Source organism: Opisthocomus hoazin, chromosome Z (genome assembly GCF_030867145.1).
Source record: "Opisthocomus hoazin isolate bOpiHoa1 chromosome Z, bOpiHoa1.hap1, whole genome shotgun sequence".
In the NCBI taxonomy this organism is placed as follows: Eukaryota; Metazoa; Chordata; class Aves; order Opisthocomiformes; family Opisthocomidae; genus Opisthocomus; species Opisthocomus hoazin.
Window position 1 is genome coordinate 52,134,146 of NC_134454.1, and position 21,548 is coordinate 52,155,693.

General features: G+C 38.9%; 1 protein-coding gene across 1 annotated transcript in view; it reads left to right on the forward strand.

Annotated features, from left to right (window-relative positions):
• Window positions 1–21,548, forward strand: part of LOC104333384 (guanine nucleotide-binding protein G(q) subunit alpha) — a 139,029-nt gene that overhangs the window by 109,715 nt on the left and 7,766 nt on the right. Inside the window, exon 6 of the mRNA XM_075447267.1 lies at window positions 18,956–19,109. Within this exon, the coding sequence (XP_075303382.1) occupies window positions 18,956–19,109 (154 nt within the window). The remainder of the gene's footprint in view (window positions 1–18,955; window positions 19,110–21,548) is intronic.

Sequence of the window (21,548 nt, forward strand, 5' to 3'; positions counted from 1 at the left end):
GTAAAACAGGTATCCCTGGACATTCATGTTCATATGCTGAACTTTCTTCAGAAATCACATAAAGGAAAATTAGTTACGGTAATTGTCAATTGCTGTTCTAACTATCCAAAATACACTTCCTGATGTTAGCTATCTATCACTGTGTATTCCTACTGTGTTTCTCATAGGCAGAAGTTCTTGTAGGAACTGTCTCATAGGGAGAGGTTTACCAGACTGTGGTTCCGTATTAAGTCGATCCTGTTCTGGTTAAGTGGCTTGCTCAGCCTGCGTGCGGATGATGAAATTCCTACTGTATAAGTCGAAGCAATATCTTCCTGGGCTGAATCATTTGGAGTGTACAATCTTGCTCTATGTTGTTGTAAGTTAAAAGGGTTCACGTGTGTCCTGGTTTCAGCTGGTGTAGAGTTAATTTTCCTCTCAGTAGCTGCTGTGTTGTGGATTTAGTACAAGAGAAATGTTGATAACACTGATGTTTTCAGTTGTTGCTAAGAAATCACGGACTTACTCTAGTCTAGTCCTCTCTTTTCCCAGAGTTTGAACTCTTGTGGGAGTTCAGTCTTTTTCGGGAGTTTTGCGAAATTCATGAAATTTGTGAGTTTCGAGTTCTGCAATCACTGCCTGGGGGTTGGCTGCAAATTGATCATTGGGTCGTGAGAAAATTGTATTGTGTATAGTTTGGTTTGCATATTCATTAGTAGTAGTAGTACTAGTAGTAGTAGTAGTATTTCCTTTGTTGTCTTATTAAACTGTCTTTATCTCTACCCACGAGTTTTTCATGTTGTCCATTTCCATTCCCTGTCCTGCTGGGGGGAAGGGAGGGGTGAGCGAGCGGCTGTTGGGTGCTGAGTTGCCGGCTGCTGAGTTGAACCATGACAATGTGTTGTGAACTGAATAGAACATCTGACTGAAGATTTCCTTTATATTTTGGGCTCTCCAACGACTAATGTGATGCCTAAATGTGTGATAGCTTTACTATAATTACTTTTCAACTATTATAGAAAAGATCAGTTTAGTCATAAAGCTGTTTAGATTTTTCAGGTTTTCACTTTTGAAGCACTTTGTGGAGGCAAGAGCTGTAAAACTCCTCATTATCTTGCAGATGGTTCTTCCACCTCGCCACGAAACCATTTATGTTTCATATTAACAGCGGTGGAAAACTTCTGAACCTTTTTGTCTTTCAGTTTAAAGTATGTTCATAACTTCAATTCAAACCAGTTTTTGTTTTGAAGTCATGCATGCAGACCCTCATAGCGCTTTCCAACAGCTTTACGCCTGTGTTACTCTAGCTCTGGAATGGATCCAGACTGTGTTAGAGCTAAGCACCCATCTGGACAGCTTAGTTTTGGCTTTCAGCAAGCTGTAGCCTGTCTGTCTAGATTCTGTTGGTATACCAAAGCACTGGTTTATTCCCTTCCTTTTCCCTCCCCTGTGTCTCTAAACATTGCAGTCAGAGAACGCATGGGAGAAGAATGGTTTTATTTATTCTGTATAAAGCAAAGTGTAGTTTGTCTGAATATGGATGTGGCAGAAATACGAGAAGAGGTTTTAAATGTGTTAATTGAAACCTTGAATTAAGAAATTTACCCCCACAAGATATTTTTATTCTTCACTGGGGTGTGACAGGCTCAGTAGGGAAGACAGTAGTTTAAATTCAAGACTTTGGTAATCAGCCAAGAGATACTTTTTGCACTTACCTTTGAATTGTGAAAGAGTATTAAAATATTAACATTTTAACACCAAAGTGAGAGTGTGTGTGAATGCCCTACTTTCTTTGTATGTATGCCATCAGTGTGATACTATCATAGAATCTAATCCTTCTTTGAACTGTGTGCCTCTTACTGAAATTAAAAGATCTGACTCGACAACTTGCAGCATTCTGCTACTCCCTTTGCATTGCTTGCATGGCCTGATTAAACAGTTCAATTTTTGTAAGGTGCCCTACTTTCTTTTTCTAATTAGTCCACTGCATGTTATTGCCTGAAGTCTTTTTCCTCATAGTATGTTTTTACAAAGAAAACTATACTTTTTAATCATCTGTGGTGTTCTTTTTAGTTAATACATTTTTTAATTAGTTGCAATTCAGTGCATGTGTTTTTATATGACCCTTCATCATTATGAAACTGGTTTAGAGTCCTTAAGACTCTTGATTTGTATTTCGAAATGTAGTGCCTGATAGACTCTCAGCTGTAAATCTGTTTCTTCCCTTGTTTGGCTTATTCAAGAGAAATACAATTGTATTATAAATCAGATTAAGCTATGCTGAGTTGAGAGGCTGTGATAGTGTTTCTCAAGGGCTTTTACTCACTGGGTATACGTGGGATTGAGCTGGGAATGGTTTCTGTCTTCATGCCCTTGGAGGAGTTAAGTATTAAAAGTTCCAATGCAAGTGTTGTAACTGACTCTGTAAGGGGACATCATACATAGAAAATGAGTGTTTAGACTGCCTGTTGTTCAGAGTCCTGTGTAGGATGGCTCTTAAATGATACATCCCTTAAACTGTACTCCCATGACAAAGATCTGCAGCTGAAGAGTTAGTGTCTTCAAACCTGAAGAAGAGCACACATGGCTGCCCAGCTATATTTTGAGTCCTCTAACAGGGAATACTCAGAAACAATGTCATCTCTCCTCTCTTGTGTACGTGTCTAGATTGTACATTACTAAGCATCTGGTTTTGCTGCATAAAGACAAAATGAGAAGATTTGGTAAGGACAGTATATTTAAACATATCTTTCAAAAATTTCGGATGATGTACAGTTTTGAAATGCCTTTCTCTTGTTAAATACATGTAAAAGGAGAGATAGCTAACTGTTCCAAATTCTGCCCTTAATAAAACCATAAGTCTGTCTAGATTTCATTGGTGGAAATGAGGACAAAATTTGATCCAGAGGACATATTATGCTAATTACATTAATAGTGCTGTAAATTAAGTAAATCGTCCCTCAGTCTGATACAATATGACGAAGGACAACATATTATAAGTTAAACGATCAGATGTTTGACCTGTTCACTTTTTCAGAAAAGTCTGACAGTTAGAGGTGAGATAAAAAATGAAGGAATCATCTCTCTGGTAAATTAATTTATGATGTATTACATTGTCTAAGCTCAGGCTTTTGCTCTGAATTATACCAGCAGATCTGGAGGAGTCTGCAGTTTTATAAAGAAGCACAGTTTAGAACTTTTCAATTTTTAAAATCAACTTGTTTTCCTTAATAAAGGCATTTTTCTGTATAAAGTATATTAATCCATATTCCAGGATATGCAAAATTTAAATACGTATCACAGATAGCTCTTCTAAATGTGTAAAATCTCATGGTCTCAGTGCGATAAATGCAAAAACGAGTTCCAGCTTTTTAAGAGAACCAGTAGCCCCTTGCAGTTATAGAAGGACTAGCGACGTCACAGCATACCTGTAAAATCTGGTTTCTTAAAAAAGAGGTTTTCATTATCATTGCAGAGCTTAAGTAGTTGGAAATGGCAGAATAGAAGATAGTATTTAATGATGCTTGTACATACTTCTGCATTAGTGCACTCAAAGTCTTAATGCACATATGATTTCATATAGTGTGTATAGGTCCATGGCAGTTATGAAAATGTGGGCTTTTTACAGGTAGAGATCTTTCTTTTTTTTCCTGTGTTCCCAGAGGAAAAGCAGAAACGATAGTATGCAATTTGCTCAGTGCAGCTAAATTAGTGGATTAATAGGCTGAGTGAAATTTTGAATTTTTCTAAACTATCAAAAAGCAAATACTGTTTTTCCTGAGGTATCATCAGAAGCTGCGAAGCTGCAGAGGCATTGGACAGCATAAAGTATTAATTGACAAAAGATAATGTTTAGAAGTATATCAGTAGAAGTATTATGAACATCCATTGCACAAAATAAATTGGGGGAAAAATACAAGTTTAGATTATTATGGTCAGAGCTGATACATTTTGGTTAATAAAAGTATAGAAATATAATTGTAAAATGTGAAGTTTTAACAGGATTGGAGATAAATGTTACTAATACTTACAACTAATACTGCTTCCACTTTGGCTTTTGAGTAGGGAATTTCACTGATGCCCAGCGTTATAAATGCATACTATGTATCCTGTATACCTACAAGTATCTCATATATGCATCTCTGTGCCTTAGGAAAACAATTTTTTTTCATTATTTTATTTGTTAAGCCATTTCTTTTCATTGATGAATGAAAACACGTATAAAAGAATCATTGAAGTGTCTCTCCTTTGTTAAAATAGTAACAATAATATAACTTAGAATACTTGTATGTCGTAGGTTGTTTGTTTGCTGGGTTTTCACTGACCTTGAATAACAAAGCAATTTTAAGATCTAATTCATTTATATATCCTATGCAAACAGGTAATTTGCAACCCTTTTAAGAGGTTTATTAAGAACCATTGCTGGTTCTTCTTAATCAGAAAAAGAGGAGGTTCTTGTAAGTAAGAGTACTGCTCTGTTTTTAAAAAGCTTATGTTTTAAAGCGCTTTTTTAAGCTTTCGGGGTTTTTTTCCTAAAGCTTTTTTTTAAAAAAGCTTGCACTGTGTTTTACAAAATTATTGTGATTTAGCTGCAGCCAATCGTGTTAGTTTTAACATAATAATGTGTAACTGAATTTCTATTAAACCAGTATTCCCATTAATCATCAGAGTTGTCATCCAATTTGCATTAAAGTTTCAGAGAAAGTATCACCTCCTTATAATTTATGTATTTACAGGTTTGATCTCAGGTTGCAGTTCTTGCTGGAAGAGTTTGTAGTACATGAAGCAGGCTGGAATGGCTTAAGAATTCTGAGTTTTTAAAATAATAGCAAAATTGATTCATTTGCTTAAGAAATCCTAGACACATGCCTTCAAGCTGTGTCTAATACTACCATTACTTCCTGTGTGTCCTCCTTTCACACATTTTAAGCTGTTATTTAGGATCTGTCTTCACTGTGATCTTGACAAATGCCAGATTGCTCAACGGATGTCCACAAAAATGCTGCCATAAAGATATTTCCCCAGCTTCTTGCTTTTGCCTTCTGTTCATCTGCCCGCTGGCTTTCACTTCCTTACCACATGGAACCAAATGGTTTGTCTGCTGTAAGGACCTGCATCATCTAACCTGATACGATAACCAGATTGATTTTTTTTTTTTTTTTTTGAGCCAGACTTCATCAGTCATTTGTAAAATTTGTCATATTGTATTCCAACAAATATTTTTGCATGTATTATCATTCACCTCATTCTGAACAGACAGGGTTCCCCAGAAACTCGCCTAAACTGCTCCATTGCTGCTGTGTCATGTGCAGTGGAGTAGCAGCCAGAGTTGTCTGAAGACTGCTGCTTGCACTGTTCAGAATTCTGCTGCTATAACTTGGTACTCTCTTATTCTGTGTTCAGCATCCTGATGTCTTACAGATTTATCCTGAGTTTATGATCTTTTAAAGCAGTGGCTGTTACTTAGAAGCAAAGTGCGGCTGTGATCCCCATCAGGTCTTCTGGGTTTCTGAAAAGTAGAGTAGCAGGTTCATTTACCAGTAGCAGACGTTTGCATGAGAGTAGCAGTGGGAAGGCACAACATTTGTGTTTTGAGATGTGAACAGAACCAGTAGGTCTGGAGGTGACTCAAACAACGTTTCCAAAAGCCTTTGCACAAACCTGACAGGTATTCAAGGGGATACTCGGACGAGTGGAACAGGAGAGATAGAAGGAAGAAGGGACTTGTGACTGGTGGAGTCCCTTTTGGAAGCAGTGTGGAATAAAGTTGTTCTTAAAAATGCTTTGTCCAAAAGATTAAATGCTTTGTCCAGATCGTTAAAACTGTCTAGTGACTTAACAGTCTGTAAATACAGTGGCCCTCAGTAAAACTGTGTTTAGCTTTGTGTTCATATATCACGAGGGCTGAAAGGTGATAGCTAAGTATCAGTGAGTGAGGTAGAATTGATTGCTTAAATGGGTGTGATCTCCATCCTGGAGAGAGATGTTCAAAGCTTGACTGGACATGGCCGTGAGCACCCTGATCTAACGACAGTTAATCCTTCTGGGAGCAAGGCGTTGGACAGGATGACTTCTACATGTCCTTAACAAAATAAATTCTTTGATGATTCTAAGTAGAAGAATGATAGTTCGACAAGTGAAAGGAGATTTTTTTCATTTGTTTCTTTGGGGAGCATCTTTGTGGTCATGTCCTAAGGTTTTGCCATAGCTTCTTTAAAACTCTGAAGAACCCTACTTTATTTGATGTTGGATATCTGAATTAATGTAGTTACCTTCACAGTACTTAATTTACACTGAAGAATTGTCCTGCAGTTTTATCAGAAAGAACATTTGTATGAAGGCAAAACAGGGTATGTAGAAAATCAGGGCTTCAGTACCTCAGCTACAACTGCAAATTGAAACTGAAGGAGTTTTGTGGGGTGGTTTTCTGTGGTGTTTCTGTGCCTAAAGTACTGAATAAAGGCACTGTGCAAGGATGTCAGTTCTTTTGACTGGTGAAAAATTTTATTAATCTTAGGTTGTCCCAAGTAGAAAGCATCAATGTCACGTGGTTTGTTACAAAATATTCCAGTTAAAGTCTAATATATTAAAATTCCATGAAAATAATTACATGAAATCCAGGATAGGTATTTTTAGTGTGAAATCCTTTGTGTGTGTATACAGGTATGTAGCTGCAGGCATAGAATAGTTTAGGTTGGAAGGGACCTTTAAAGGTCATCTAGTCCAACCCCCCCGCAGTGAGCAGGGACATCTTCAACTAGACCAGGTTTCTCAGAGCCCAGTCCAACCTGGCTTTGAATGTTTGCAGGGATGGGGCCTCCACTACCTCTCTGAGCAACCTGTTCCAGACTTTCACCACCCTCATGGTAAAAAATTTCTTCCTTCCATCTAAATCTACCCTCTTTCAGTTTAAGACCATTACCCCTTGTCCTGTCACTACAGGCCCTGTTGAAAAGTTCTTGTTCTTACAAGCCCCCTTTAAGTACTGAAAGGCTGCAAGAAGGTTTGCCTGGAGCTTTCTCTTCTCCAGGCCAAACAACCCCAACTCTTTCAGCCTTTTCTTTTAGAAGAGGTGTTCCATCCCCCTGATCATTTTTGTGGCCCTCCTGGACCCACTCCAACAGGTCCATGTCCCGCTTATGCTGAGGGCTCTGGAGCTGGACGCAGGACTCCAGGGCAGAGTAGAGAGGCAGAATCCCCTCCCTCAACCTGCTGGCCACGCTTCTTTAGATACAGCCAAGGATTTCTGGGCTTTCTGGGCTGCAAGCACGTGTTCTCGGCTCATGTCCAGCTTTTCATCCACCAGTACCCCCAAGTCCTCCTCAGCAGGACTGCCCTCAATCCATTCATCCCCCAGCCTCTAGTGATACTGAGGGTTGCCCTGACTCAGGTGCAGGACCTTGCCCTTGGGCTTGTTGAACCTCAGGAGGTTCACATGGGTCCACTCCTCAAGCTTGTCCAGGTCCCTGTGGATGGTATCCTGTCCGTCAGGTGTGTCAATGGCCCGCTCAGCTTGGTGTCATCATGAGCATACAGGCTTATGTTTTGAATCTGGACAAAATACATCTGCAAAGTAGGTAGGTATCCAAAGTCTAGATGGAACTTCTGTTGTGTTCATCAGTGCGATTTGTTAATGGATTACAAATCGGTACAGTGTTCAGTTGCATTTTCTTTCAGTGTGGGACAAAAAGAAGAAGTGGCATGAGGCCACAGAGTTCACAATACTTTCACTCTTTATTGAGGCAATTATGTGAGGCACGTATTTAATTTTTTCATCGGAACTATCTTGCTGTTCATATCTGGGCATGCTTCCACTTCTCTTCCGGCACTTTGTGTTCCTTATTCACAGGCTAGTCCTACATGGCTTAGCATGAAAGCCGAAAAGAAAACAATGTTGAGATCAGAGCACTGCTCTTTTTCTGCATTGTGAATAAAAATAATAGTTTAGTTGTCTGTTTTATTCATCAACATTCAGCAATCCAGAAGAATTGAGCAGAGGGCAGAGGGATAATATGAACTCCCAGATAGAACTAAAATCCTAAAATGGTCTTCATAATTATGTAGCAATTTTATTTCCGTGGGAAACAGTCTCCAGAACTCTGTTTATTTGGAAACTAGAGAAAATAACACGTTAATGACCTGTGCTGAACCTTTGTTGCTGTATGTGTTGTATTTGTTCATACCTGTTCATACATATGCATATGCATTTTCTTTTTGGTTTGTGGATGAAAAACTGTTTGAATGTAAAGTATCAGTGCTGGGAAGCATTTGCACAGGGAATAGCCAGAGCCTGTCTCGTTTGTTAAAGTGGGTGGTTCATAATGGACATGGGAGGTTGAATGATTGTGAACCTGCTTGCAGAGGCTGCCAGAAATGCTGCTGGTAAATGCTGCTATTGGCAGCAGTTGCTGGCAAAGACGGCTGCCACTTATTTTTTTTCAATATCCAGTGTCAAATCTGTCCAGAACAGGGCCTTTTTCATTGAGAATTTGATTTTAAAATGTTTTCACCCATTTTTCTCAAAAACTATGTAGGTGTTCATGAAAAACTGATTGTTCTGGCATTCATGTTATTTCATCAAAATTAATTGAACAGCTATTTTTTAATTAAAAAAATACTTGACAGCAATGTTTGGACCATGGGTTTTGACCATTTTTTGGACCCCACTGTGTTTTGGACACTATTTTTGTGCTTGATGGTTGTTGAATGTGTTGATTTGATGGATTTCAGCTGTCATTTGGTTGATTTGTCCCTCTGCTGAGTACATAAAATCACCATGTATTTGTGAGTGCAGTGTTGCAAATTTAAGTTGTTGGAGAGGTGAGAGTTCTTCTCCCAGGTGATTTAAAAATACAGTTCTTATCTATGGAGATGTCTTCACAATCCTCTAACAGCAGCTTTTTTTTGTCGGGCTAGTTTGCAGAAAGTTTCTAGACAGGGTGAATGAAATAAAGGAATTATTCCTGACCTCTGTGTTTGAAGTTCTCTTACTGCATTTCAGTTATTTGTCAAAATATTTCTACAACCATTAGCTTTTTCTTAGATGGCTAGTTACAGCAGTATAGCTGCAAGATCACACTTCATACTGGTGGAAAAAATCTGAAGCGCTTCTGGTTTTGATACTGTAGTTACATTTTGAAATAGTGGAGGACTCTGCACTTACCTCCCACTTCCTGATCTCCTCCGTTACTTCCCGACTTTCATGTAGCTGCTCTATTAAATTTCTAGCCAAGGAATACACTGTAGGTCTTTCTGTGCAGCCAGACCGTGCTTCTACTTGAATAATTCCTGGAAGTCTTATTTGGCGAATGGAGACATTCCTAATTAATACAGACTTTCACGCCAAAACCATTCACATGCATAAGATTTTGTCAGGTAAAATAATAGACTGCATTACTGTGATACTGAATAACTTCTGAAATACTAACCCCCGCTTGTTTTTCTGAAGCTCTCTTGTGTCAGTACCTCCATTTCTACAGTTACCGTCTCTGAATGCCCTCTAACTCAAATAAACATTTTTTTCCAGCATAAATGTACTTTTGTACACAGTGCAAGTTGCTGGCAGAAAAATGCATCTTGTTTACCTCCTCACCACTCTCTCTCTCTCATATTTCAGCAAAATTCAGTCCCTCAAAATTTATGAAATTCTAATTTTGTTAACAAACACTATTTAAATTACTAACAGTTCTTCAGAAGAAATTAATTCCTATGTTTTTCATTCAATATGTAAGTTACCATATGCCCACTAGATGCCACTCTAGACGATCATAAAGACAGTAATGGGTGAAACTCCACTACTGCTTCTGTATTGTTTCAGATTAATAGCGTACTTGGTCTTTTCTGTCAAAGCACTGTGTTTGTTAGCTGGGAAATACTGTGTTCCCTTCCCTGGATACCAGTTGATACAGCTTTTAAATGCTGTTTTAGTGCTCTTCAGGTATTTTTCAGGATGTGCCTTCTTAGAGAAGTGCTTATAAACAGAGTAACGTGGTTATATACTATGCCAATTCTATTGTATCTGTAATTGCAGGAGTAATTACGTATTTTCTAGAGCAACAGATAGCAAAGAAAGTTTCAGTACGTAAATCCAAACTAGAAATCATATTTTTAACATGAAAAGTGAAAGTACAGGATTAAAAACAAATGGAAGCAAGTATACTCTTTTTTAATATATTAAAAAATGAGGAAGAGTTTACTTTTGGATAAAAATGTGAGAAAACTTGGTTTGTGTGTCTAGTTATATTTGTGTTAATGTTTAACTGTCACAAAAACCAGTGTAAAATCTTTTATATGGTGAGAGGTACATGGTAGAAAGGACTCTCACTTTATTCTTGTTTGTGTTTCATAAAACACATGTTTCTAGTCATAAAACTGGGTAGTACTTTGATTTGTGAAGTACAGCCTTTTTCCTTGATGTTTAATAAGAAATTGGAATAATCTTGCCCAAGATGATAGGATCTGTTCATAGTTAACAGATTTTTATTTGCTTGTGGTGTTTGTCTGCTGTATTTTTTATTTTGTGTTTCAAGATGATAATTTTACATTGGACTGGTGACTGTGTCATGTTGTGTGGAGGATGGGAGAATTTTATGCTGGCATCTACATAATGAGAAAAATGGAGTAATGGCTGCCGATATCACTATGTCTTTATGCAATTCAGAACTGACTGCAGAGATAAGCAGAGCAGGGAAGTTGCCCAGGCCAGCAGATCTTGGGGGATGGTGCAAACAGTGATCCCGCTGCTTGTTTTCCTTGTGCCAGCTGCCTGCAAAGCCAGGGAGGCTACGATGAGCTGTTGCTGCTGTCAGAAGGGGGTTGCTGTGAAGGCTGGCATCACTGCTGAGAATGGCTGTCAGCTACTGAGAAAGCCTTGAGCTGGTTCCAGCTGCACATTTGTATACATTAGTTATTCAAAAGTTGCTTTCTGCAGCCTTTTCCATTGAAGCTGAAATAAGATTTTTCTGGAGGCAATCTGGTGAGGTAGAGCTGGCCCATAAAATCACATCTAGTGCTTGAACAAACTGTCAAACACTGCCTGCTCCCCGCTGTTCCTGTCCTCTTTTCAGAGCCACAATGTCTTGCTTGGTTTGGCAAGGCTTACTTCGCATTGCCTCTGACAGAAGGCCAGATCCTCAATGCTTGCGTTTTTCTATACTCCGTGTAACTCTGTCCCTATTTCCATGAAAAATACTGTAACATCAAACTGTTTCTTACATAAGAAAAAGTACATCCTGTTAATGACAAGTGTTTTTCAGAACAGTTGAGTAATTCAACGATTTCATCTTGTCAAACATTCTTGAATTAAACTAATTATAAATACTATGGCAGTAATATTGCATATATGTTTAATAAAGGAAAATGGTGAGCATGCAATGGTACAAGCTATCATTAGCAACAGAAGATGTGTTTAAAAGAAATTTCAGAGAATAATAAGCAGTCTTGTAGGAGAAGTTTACTTCCTGAACAAAGCCAGTTTTATCTGCCATGACATCCATAAAAGCTGATTTACTCTTAGACATTGGATAAACAGAGAGATAAAAGACCACAGAAGGTTAAGCAGAGACTGATTAGTTAAAAAATTGCTTCATATTTTTGGATTAATCCTTGAATCATTTTAAGATGAAATAGTGAAGCCATGTTAGAATGTTTAATCTGTTATGGTAAACTCAGTACTTGCATTGCTTTATCTGCTGAAGCAGATAAAATCTACTTAAAAGTGTCTATGCCATCTTTCAATTCCTGAAAAACATCTACAGAGTACACATCTCAGTGGCAAAATATGAAAATGTCTGTTCACCATCCTTAATTCCCTTTCATTTCCCTCTGAAGTAATTGCAAGGGTTTATAAACACAATTTCATAATCACATGAAGTTGGGAAAGGCACAAAGGGCCCAGAGCACATATGCTGTGAAGACAGGGTGAGGGACCTGAGCTTTTTTAGTCTAGTGAAGAGGACACTAATACTTGCCAACAAATATTTCAAGAGTTGCAAGGGTGCCATGGAACTGAGCTTTTCTAGGTAGACAGTATAACAAATTATGACTTTGTTGGGGAAGTTTGGGTTGTATATTAGGAAACATTTTTCCCTTGGGTGTTAGTTTAGCAGTGGGTTAGGGAAACCAGAGAGGTATTGAAATCTCTGTCTGTAGAGGCTTGCAAGACTTGCCCAAAGCCATGACCAACCTGCTCCCATCTTGTCAGTAATCCTACTTGAATGAAAGACTAAACTAGATGAACTCTAGAGATGCCTTCCAGCCACCATTTCACAGCCAATACTCTGCTGCCATTTCAGTGGAAAATGTGTGACAGTCACTGAGAGCACTTACACCAGTTTACATTTAAACAAATTAAAGGTGGGGCTGTTACTCGTTCATGTCGTATTGTGCTTAATGGTGTCAGCAGTGCAGCAGCATCCTTGTTGATATTTATGTACATGATCGTGCTCTCTGTGTTCTCTTAGGTTATAATAGTAACTGCTGTCATCTAACTGTACTGTTATTACCACTGCTAGACCTAGCCCTTACTCGGAAGCCAGCCAGGTACCAGATCCCGAATGTGTATTGGGTGGGAGCAGTATTGTTGTTATATGATGAGTCTAATTTTGGAACTAAACTGTACATTACTGTGTCTAATTTTATAATGAGTAGTTTCTGGTGAAGTAAAGGAAAATTTCTTCTCCAAATATAAGGATCCCCATGTCTTAGTGCAGAGACTGTAGACAGTTGCCTCTTGGGAAGAGCTACATAGAAATGGAAGACCATGTGATGATACTTTCATACTCCTTTCCTAGCGGAGCATCTGACAGCAAGATCTTTACTTAATCCTAATGATAAGCAAAGGGGTAGCTTTGCAGAAGTACATGCATATTTGTAGTTGGAATTGCGCTAAAGTAATTTGCTGAATCCAGCTTCTTTACATGTTACTAACATAAGAAATTAATTCTTCTCTTAAAGTTCAACTTCACAGCTTGTGCTGGATATTTATCAGCTACCCCTACATAAAGTGACTGCACTTGCTCTTTGTTATAACTATGCTGAGTTCTTCAGTGACAAATTTAACAAAATCAGTCCTTAAGTTCAAAATACAGATTTCAGTGTTTCCCCAGGAAGTCACTTTCCATTAGTGTTGAAGCTACAACATTTCATCTCTGTGCTTTTTTTGTTGTGCCTTTGTCTTTTTTTTGCCTTCTTTTAAACATTCTGACTCTCCTCTTTTAAAACAGAATCTATGAAAAGCAAATGGTTTGATTTAATATCTGGGATAGTTTCGAAAGGAGAAGCCAGAGGCTGATTGTTCTTCGTAATGATACATATTAATTTCAACTGTACAGTGCTGGTTTTTTTAAAGAGTTCAGTATGTATTTAATGAGATTCTGCCTACCTTCCTCTTAAGGATAGGGAAAGGGAAAAAATTCAGTGAGATTTCCCATAATTCAGGCAACTAGTAAGCATTTTTATTTACTTGCTAAAGAAGGGCGCAGTTATGGAAAAACCACTCACCTGAAGGTGGGAGTTACAGAGAAGGAGCAGAATAGATAGACTCTTGTGGTTTTATTGTATTATATTTAAGTTTTATTATATTACATAGGTATTACTACTACACACCAAGAGAAGATACGGGTATGGTCAATATACAGAGCATATATGTCTTGTCTTTAGAGCATGTTAAGTACTTTGTTTTCTTACACTTTGATAGTAATTTCTGTACTGCTAAGTTTGTGGTACTAAGAAGAGGCACAAAAAAATGTTAAAAATCCCAACCTGATTTTGAATTTAGGTCATCTATTTACTAGTTTTTTTCCCCTCCTCTCAGTCCCCTAGATTTTTCAACTATAATATTATTATTAGGTCTGTGCGTAAAAAAGTTAAAAAAGAACTGGAAAAAAACCTAAAACTCAGAGTTAACATTCAGTTATGAATTTTGGATTTCCTTCATTTGATCTTTAGATGTCACAACTATGATGTTAATGTGTTGTATGACTGCAGTAACAGCCCTGTAACTTATGATGCTGTCAGATGCAACTGACATTTTTCATTCAGGGGATCCCTGTGGATGATACAAATGCTAAAATAAGCAAGATCTGTAGGAAGAGGCAGTAATTTTGTTAGACCAGCTGATACAATCAGAGAAAGCAGACAAGTTCACAGGCATTCCTTCATAACATTGTTGCATCTAAGGTTAAGGTTTTCTTCCAATGAAACAGCATTGACCATAGCAGTCATTTAGTGATATATACATAATGTTATGTATGTCATGCAATGAACTGAAAAGGCATTTTCATAATAAATATCTTTATGAGGCTCTGCAAGACACTTGTTAAATAAATGAATGATATGAAATCTGCATTGAATCCCTGGAAATGAATGCTCTGTCCTTTTAACATTCTAGCAGTACCATTGTATTACATAGATTTTTTGTGAAGGCATATTTGTCTGTGGAGCCTTGCAATGTGACATACATTCAGAGAAGATAACTAGTGATACCCTACTGTAAGGGCATTGTGTGGCCTTTTCCTTGAGAAGGATCATGGAAATTCATATACCTGTCAATTACCAATCTTAAGGAGAGTGACCTTTTTCTTAACTGATTTGGACAGCTTGTCATCGTTTCCTGACTCCTTAGAAAATGTGTCTGCAGCCTTCCTGATGTCTACATCCGTGCTGTTTGCTTCATTCTGCAGATCATAGAATCATAGAAAGTTTTGGGTCAGAAGGGACCCCTAGAGGTCATGTAGTCCAAGCCCCCTGCAGCGAGCAGGGACACCGCTAACTAGATCAGGTTGCTCAGAGCCCTGTCCAACCTGGTCTTGAGTGTTTCCAGGGATGGGGCCTCCACTGCCTCTCTGGGCAACCCGTTCCAGTGTTTCACCACCCTCATTGTAAAGAATTTCTTCCTTATATCCAGCCTAAACCTACCCTGTTTTAGTTTAAAACCATTACCCCTTGTCCTGTCACTGTTGTCTCTACTAAAAAGATTGTCCCCATCTTTCCTATAGGCTCCCTTTAAGTACTGAAATGCTGCAATCAGGTGTCCCCGCAGCCTTCACTTCTCCAGGCTGAACAAGCCCAACTCTCTCAGCCTGTCCTCATAGGAGAGCTGCTCCAGCCCTCGGATCATTTTTGTAGCCCTCCTTTGGACCCGCTCCAACAGTTCCATGTCCTTCTTGTGCTGAGGGCTCCAGAGCTGAACGCAGTACTCCAGGTGAGGTCTCACCAGAGCAGAGTAGAGGGGCAGAATCACCTTTCTCGACCTGCTGGCCACGCTTCTCTTGATGCAGCCCAGGACACGGTTGGCCCTCTGGGCTGCCAGCGCACATTGCCAGCTCATGCCCAGCCTTTCGTCTATCAGTACCCCCAAGTCCCTCTCAGCAGAGCTGCTCTCGATCCTTTCATCCCCCAGCCTGTATTGATAGCGGGGATTACCCCGACCCAGGTGTAGGACCTTGCACTTGGCCTTGTTGAACCTCATGAGGTTCACACAGGCTCACCTCTCCAGCTTGTCCAGGTCCCTCTGGATGGCATCCCGTCCTTCTGGTGTACCAACCGTACCACTCAGCTTGGTGTCATCTGCAAACTCGCTGAGGGTACACTCGATGTCGCTGTCCATGTCACTGATAAATATATTGAACAGCACCGGTCCCAGTACGGACCCCTGAGGGACTCCACTCGTCACTGGTCTCCATCTGGACATTGAGCCGTTGACCACTACCCTTTGGCTGCGACCATCCAACCAATTCCTTATCCACCGAACGGTCCGCCCATCAAATCCATGGCTCTCCAATTTAGAGAGAAGGATGTTGTGGGGGACCATGTCAAAGGCTTTACAAAAATCCAGATAGATGACGTGCATAGGTTTTCCCTTGTCCACTCTTGTTACACCATCATAGAAAGCCACTAGGCTGGTGAGACAGGACTTGCCCTTGGTGAAGCCATGCTGGCTGTCTCGAATCACCTCCCTGGCCTCCATGTGCCTTAGCATATCTTCTACGAGGATCTGTTCCATGATCTTCCCAGGCACAGAGGTGCAGTAAGGGCTGTTCTGTAGAGATGTACACCCTGAAATAATGTCTATACCAAGGTAGTTACTGTTCCTCAGAGCTACTGTTTGGTGCACAAGACTTTAGTGTCTTACCTTCCCAATATCCTCAGGTGGTACGACTGTACAGGGCAAGATCCTCATGCTATAAGAATTAATTCTATTTCAGTGGGCTCTGGCAATCTAATGTGCATTTTTTACCATTTCCCACAATTTTTGTTTAGGACTGGGTAATTTAATACAAAATTAGCAAGGGCAACAGTCTACTGCTTTTGCCTCTCTAAAGCCTGTTCTCCCATAATCAGGAATAGATTCAGATTTAGCCTGGCACCTCCTGGAAATACAGTTAACTGGGTGACTCCTGGAGGCGAGTGGCTTCTATGCTGAAGAGCGAAGTGAAAAGTGAAGCGAAGCAAAGTGAAGTGAATGAGGCTGGGATAGTTTGGTAATGTTTTATTGACCTCAGTTACTGACATCCTGAACTATGTATTTTTTCTAGAGCAGTTGAGCTTTTCTTTCAGTTATGTTAGACTGCACATATTGACTAATACCGTAAACTGTTCAAGGCTGTAATTACTTCCTTTGATATAACAATATTTTTTCTGAAGCAGGTCTTTCCCACTGCCTTCTTAGTGATATCCTTTTTTGGCATCCCAGATTGGTTTTGAATTCATTGAATTATCTTTGGAATCATGGAAACCCGCTTCATCTCTGATCTGTCTCTTAAATGGAATCCTTAGTAGATGTCTCATCAAGGAGAGGTTTAAGTCAGATACTTCAAGTCAAGTCTGAAAGGACTTGAGAGACATTTATAAATTTATGATAGGAAAAAAGTGACTCTGTGAAACACAATTCATATTATATAGAATTCATAATTAACACAGAACACAAGACGTATTCTTCTTAAATTGAAGACACAGATTTTTGTTCTTTACAGAGTTAATGTTTTAGCTGGTAGGATGCCAGAAACTGTTTTAGGCATGTTATCAATGTAGCTTTAGTTTGCGTGCCTTTTCTGCTTCATCTTGTTTGGCATCCCTTTCAAAGAGAAATTCAAAATGTTCTCTGGATCTAATAACAATGTTTGCAAAACACAGTTTTCTTGAGCTTTCCTGGGGAAGGGTCATAAATTTATCCAAACCTAGTTAGTTACTTTTGTCTTTGCAATTCTGTGTTACATATATGGAAAAAAAATAGTATTATAGATTGAAATACTGCAGCCCTCCTGAAGGGTTTTTGTTAAAAGCAGGAACACGTACTCTAAATTTTGTTTTCTGTGCCTGTTTCTTACTGAGAAGTTTTCAATAGCACTATAAATTTACTGTGAAAGAACACTGCTAATTGAGTCAGGACACTGTTTCACTTTCTGAGTGTCAGATTAGAATATACCAAGTGTTAATGAGTTTAGGTAAATATTTATAATTTAAACCGTAGTTTGTAAGTTTACATTGCCTCCTCTTTTACATCAGCTGTAAAACTGAAAACTATCCGATGTAGTTCCCATTGCCTTTCTGTAAGGCCTTCTTTAGAGAAGAAGTCTATATACAATGTTGAGAAGAAAACATGGTCTGATTAACAGCTAGTCTACGGACTTTCAGCTCTGCTGACATTTTCAGTTTTTCTTGTTTCTGAATGAAATCCTGGCACCATTGAAATCCATGTGAATGGTAAGAACTGACTGCAATAAAGCAAGGGTTTTACTCCTCTGCATTAGTTTGTCAATCTATAAATTCGGCTATTTATTTTCACCCACCACTCCAGCACGTGGTAGAGTTTTGTAAATTGCTTGAAGATTCTGTGGTGATGTAAGAGACCAAACCATCAACATCTAGAAAATGGAATTTTTTTTAGTGCTTGTTTTTAAGGTTTTTTTGGTGGTTGTATTGTTTTGGTGTGTGTGTTTGTTTTTTAAGTTCCTATTCTTCATGCTTATGTTGGTCTGTTTAAAATGCAAATTAATGCAAGGAAAGATACACTTACTGCAAAAATGTCAGAGTTATCTGACAGATTGTTGTATGGCTGAGCAACAGCAGAATCTGCAGGATTCACCTCCTTGCTGTAGTTCTCTGGAGCCCTGTTTGGTGGTGAAATGGGGGGGGGGGGGGGGGAAGGGGAGTTAGCCTGCAGCTTTAAACGGTAAAAGAGTAAGTTAATTCCTTTCTTTTGAACTCAGTTTGTTCTGACTCTGTATTAATCACTCCATGTCAGCCTAGCAGTTCTTCAGAACTGTATCAAATCATAACGGAATTTTACAGTGACAGAAAAGTGTTACAGATAGAACTGTAGGTTCGCTTACCCTTCAGCTGTAACGCAAAGTGGTTTTCAGGAACAGTTAAGCAATTAAAGTAAAGGCTAGCCCAATTATGTGAGAGACAAATTTAGACATTCACAGATTTTTAAGATTTTATGTCATAAGCCTTTGGTGTTGACAAAATGTTCTCAGGTTCCAAATTTATTTGCAAATATTGTGAAGTTGACCTCTTTCTAAGAATTACCTAACTCTGCATTTAAAGTTCAGCAAAGGCCTATAAAATAAATAATGTTCTTAAAACTTGAATTGGTTATTATGTCTTGCTGTGGTATACTTGTTCCTACCATGAATCACATGCATTTCAGTACCCACCAGTTTGTTGCCTAGTCATAACTGCATACTCAGACTTTACAAATGTACCTGTTACAGCTTTTGTGTTCATGACCTGTGTTTTAAAGAATACTTATGCTTGAGATGTTGAATTTGCAAAAGGAAAATGCCTGCATATTTAAGTAACTGTTTACTTCTTAATTGTAATTTAATTACTTGAATTTTACTTATTGGTAGGAAGGTGCAAAACATGAAATGGAACTGTTTTCAAACAAAGTGAAATTGCATGAATTTATTTCAAAATTGTTAAAACTTATTTTCATGACTGCCAAAATGCCACTCTCTTTTTTTTTTTCCAGAACCGAATGGAAGAAAGCAAAGCGCTCTTTAGGACAATTATCACATATCCATGGTTCCAGAACTCGTCAGTCATTCTGTTCTTAAATAAAAAAGATCTTTTAGAGGAGAAAATTATGTACTCCCATCTAGTTGATTATTTTCCAGAGTATGATGGTATGTATAATGACATCAGAGCTTATGCTCTGTTTACAGTGCAGTAACGACAAATTGTAATAGCCTTGTCCAGATGCTAGACAGATAGATTCTTTGACATATTTTGCTCCACAAAAAGAAAAGTGCTTTGCAATTCTTAATCATCTAATTTTTTAAAATATGATTGAACTTGTGGGATTTTTTAGACTGCTAGGATTTCATTTTGTACTGTAATTAGTTGTGGGTAGGATGGCAGAACTTTTCATGGGAAATTGTTGACTTTTAAATGAGTATTGTTATACTAGCAGTGAACCACATTCTGTCCTTTTTCATAAGTTGAGGTCAGGGTTTAAACTGAAGTATAAAAGCTAAAAAGAAATGAAAATACATGCCTTAGTTTTACATATTGTCACCCGTGCTCCTCTTTTTTTGAGGTTTGGTTTTGTGTAAGGCTGAATATCTGAAGGGAAGTGTCATAAGCTCTCTGTAGCACTCAGAGAAACCAGGACCACTCGTTCCACCTGTTGATTGTACCTCTGTTTTTCCTTTATTTTAATTTCATATTATTTATCTGAAGCTTAATGTGGTTGTCCATAAAAACAATTATGTGGCTTGTACAGCTGTTTCTTCTAAAACTGTACTTTCAGAAAGTTCTTCTGAGGTAAAAGGCTAAGTATTTTGAGGTAACTGAGTGGAGGCCTTGGTAACAGAGAAAAATAAAACTCATGTAATAAGAGGTCTGAAGAACTAAATGTTCCTATTTTTCACGAGGGAGTGAATAGCAGATTTGAAAGCTGAATAAAATATGAAATCTTTCGTGTTGAAATATGGAGAATAATAATAGGAAAAATTTACATTTTGTTTCCTATTTAAGGGCAAGGAAACAGTAAACACCCTGCAGTATCAGACCATATTATTTGTGAGTCAGTGTAAGTTTAGTTTCATAGTGCTATGCAAAAGAGAACTGGCAGTTGAAGAGAAATATGCTCATTCTTTGGAGTTCACTCATATGACAATTTCCCTAGATGACATCCTGAAGAAGGTGAGAAGGCTTTACAGTGTGCTCTGTTACCACCACTCAGGTGACGATAAACCCTGTGTTAAATGCTTGTCCAGAAAAAACGGACAAAACTCAATGACTCAGCTCTGAGGAAAGCCTATTTCTCCTATCCTTTGCTATTGGTGAGGGGAAAAAAGATGATGGACTGGTAGGGCTGTTGAAGTCAGGACCTGGAAGTCTTCAACAGTCTTTGTCTCTTAATTCTGCAGATCTTGCTGGACTTTACTCCATAAACATATGTCTATATCTAATGTAGGTTTGATTTGATTTCTTCTGGTGGCAGAGTGGGATCTGTGGCTTGCAGTGGTCCCCCTGTGGTCTCCTTTTCTGTCTTAGCACACTGGGCGTGTGGGAGGTGGGAAGATATGAGGAAGGGATCAGAATTAGGTATTTTTCAACTGGATCGCTGCTTCTATCCATTTTCCTCCAGCAGGTAAAAAGTAGCATAGGTGAATGAGACCTGCTAGCCAGAATGGCAAGTTGGACTGATTAAATTAAGCTAAGCAGTCCTGCTGCATGGAAGGGGGACTGCGGCATGCTCAGAGGTCACTGTGTTGTGTGAAGACATGCTTGCATGGCTAGTACTAGAGGACAGACTCACAGACTGGAATTAAGAGCTGGGAAACGGAGAGAAGACGAAGACAAAAAGGAGCCACAGTTGGGAGGGAAAGAAGAGGAAAATATTGATCATAGAATCATAGGTGGGAAAAGACCTCTAAGATCATTGAGTCCAACCATCCGCCCAACACCACCATTCCTACTAAACTATATCCTGAAGTGCCACATCTACACGGTTTTTTTAACACCTCGAGGGATGGTGACTAAACATGTAATTGAATAACATACATCGAAACTAAAAAACCGGTTGGAGAAGACATTCCACATTTTCAAGTTATTTAAGTACATAAAGGTTGCTACCAAATCCATAGAATCATAGAATCATTAAGGTTGTAAAAGACCTCTAAGATCATCAAGTCCAACTGTCAAACCAACACTACCATGCCTACTAAACCATGTCCCGAAGTGCCACATCTACATGTTTTTCAAACACCTCCAGGGATGGTGAGTCCACCACTTTCCTGGGCAGCCTGTTCCCATGCCTGACCACTCTTTCAATAAAGAAATTTTTCCTAATATCCAATCTAAACCTCCCCTGACGCAACTTGAGGCCATTGCCTCTCACCCTGTTGCTAGTTACCTGGGAGAAGAGACCAACCCCTGCCTCACTACAACCTCCTTTCAGGTAGTTGTAGAGAGCAATAAGGTTCCCCCCTCAGCCTTCTCTTCTCCAGACTAAACAGCCCCAGTTCCTTCAGCTGTTCCTCATAGGACTTGTTCTCTAGGCCCCTCACCAGCCTCGTTGCCCTTCTCTGGACATGCTCCAGCAACTCAGTGTCCTT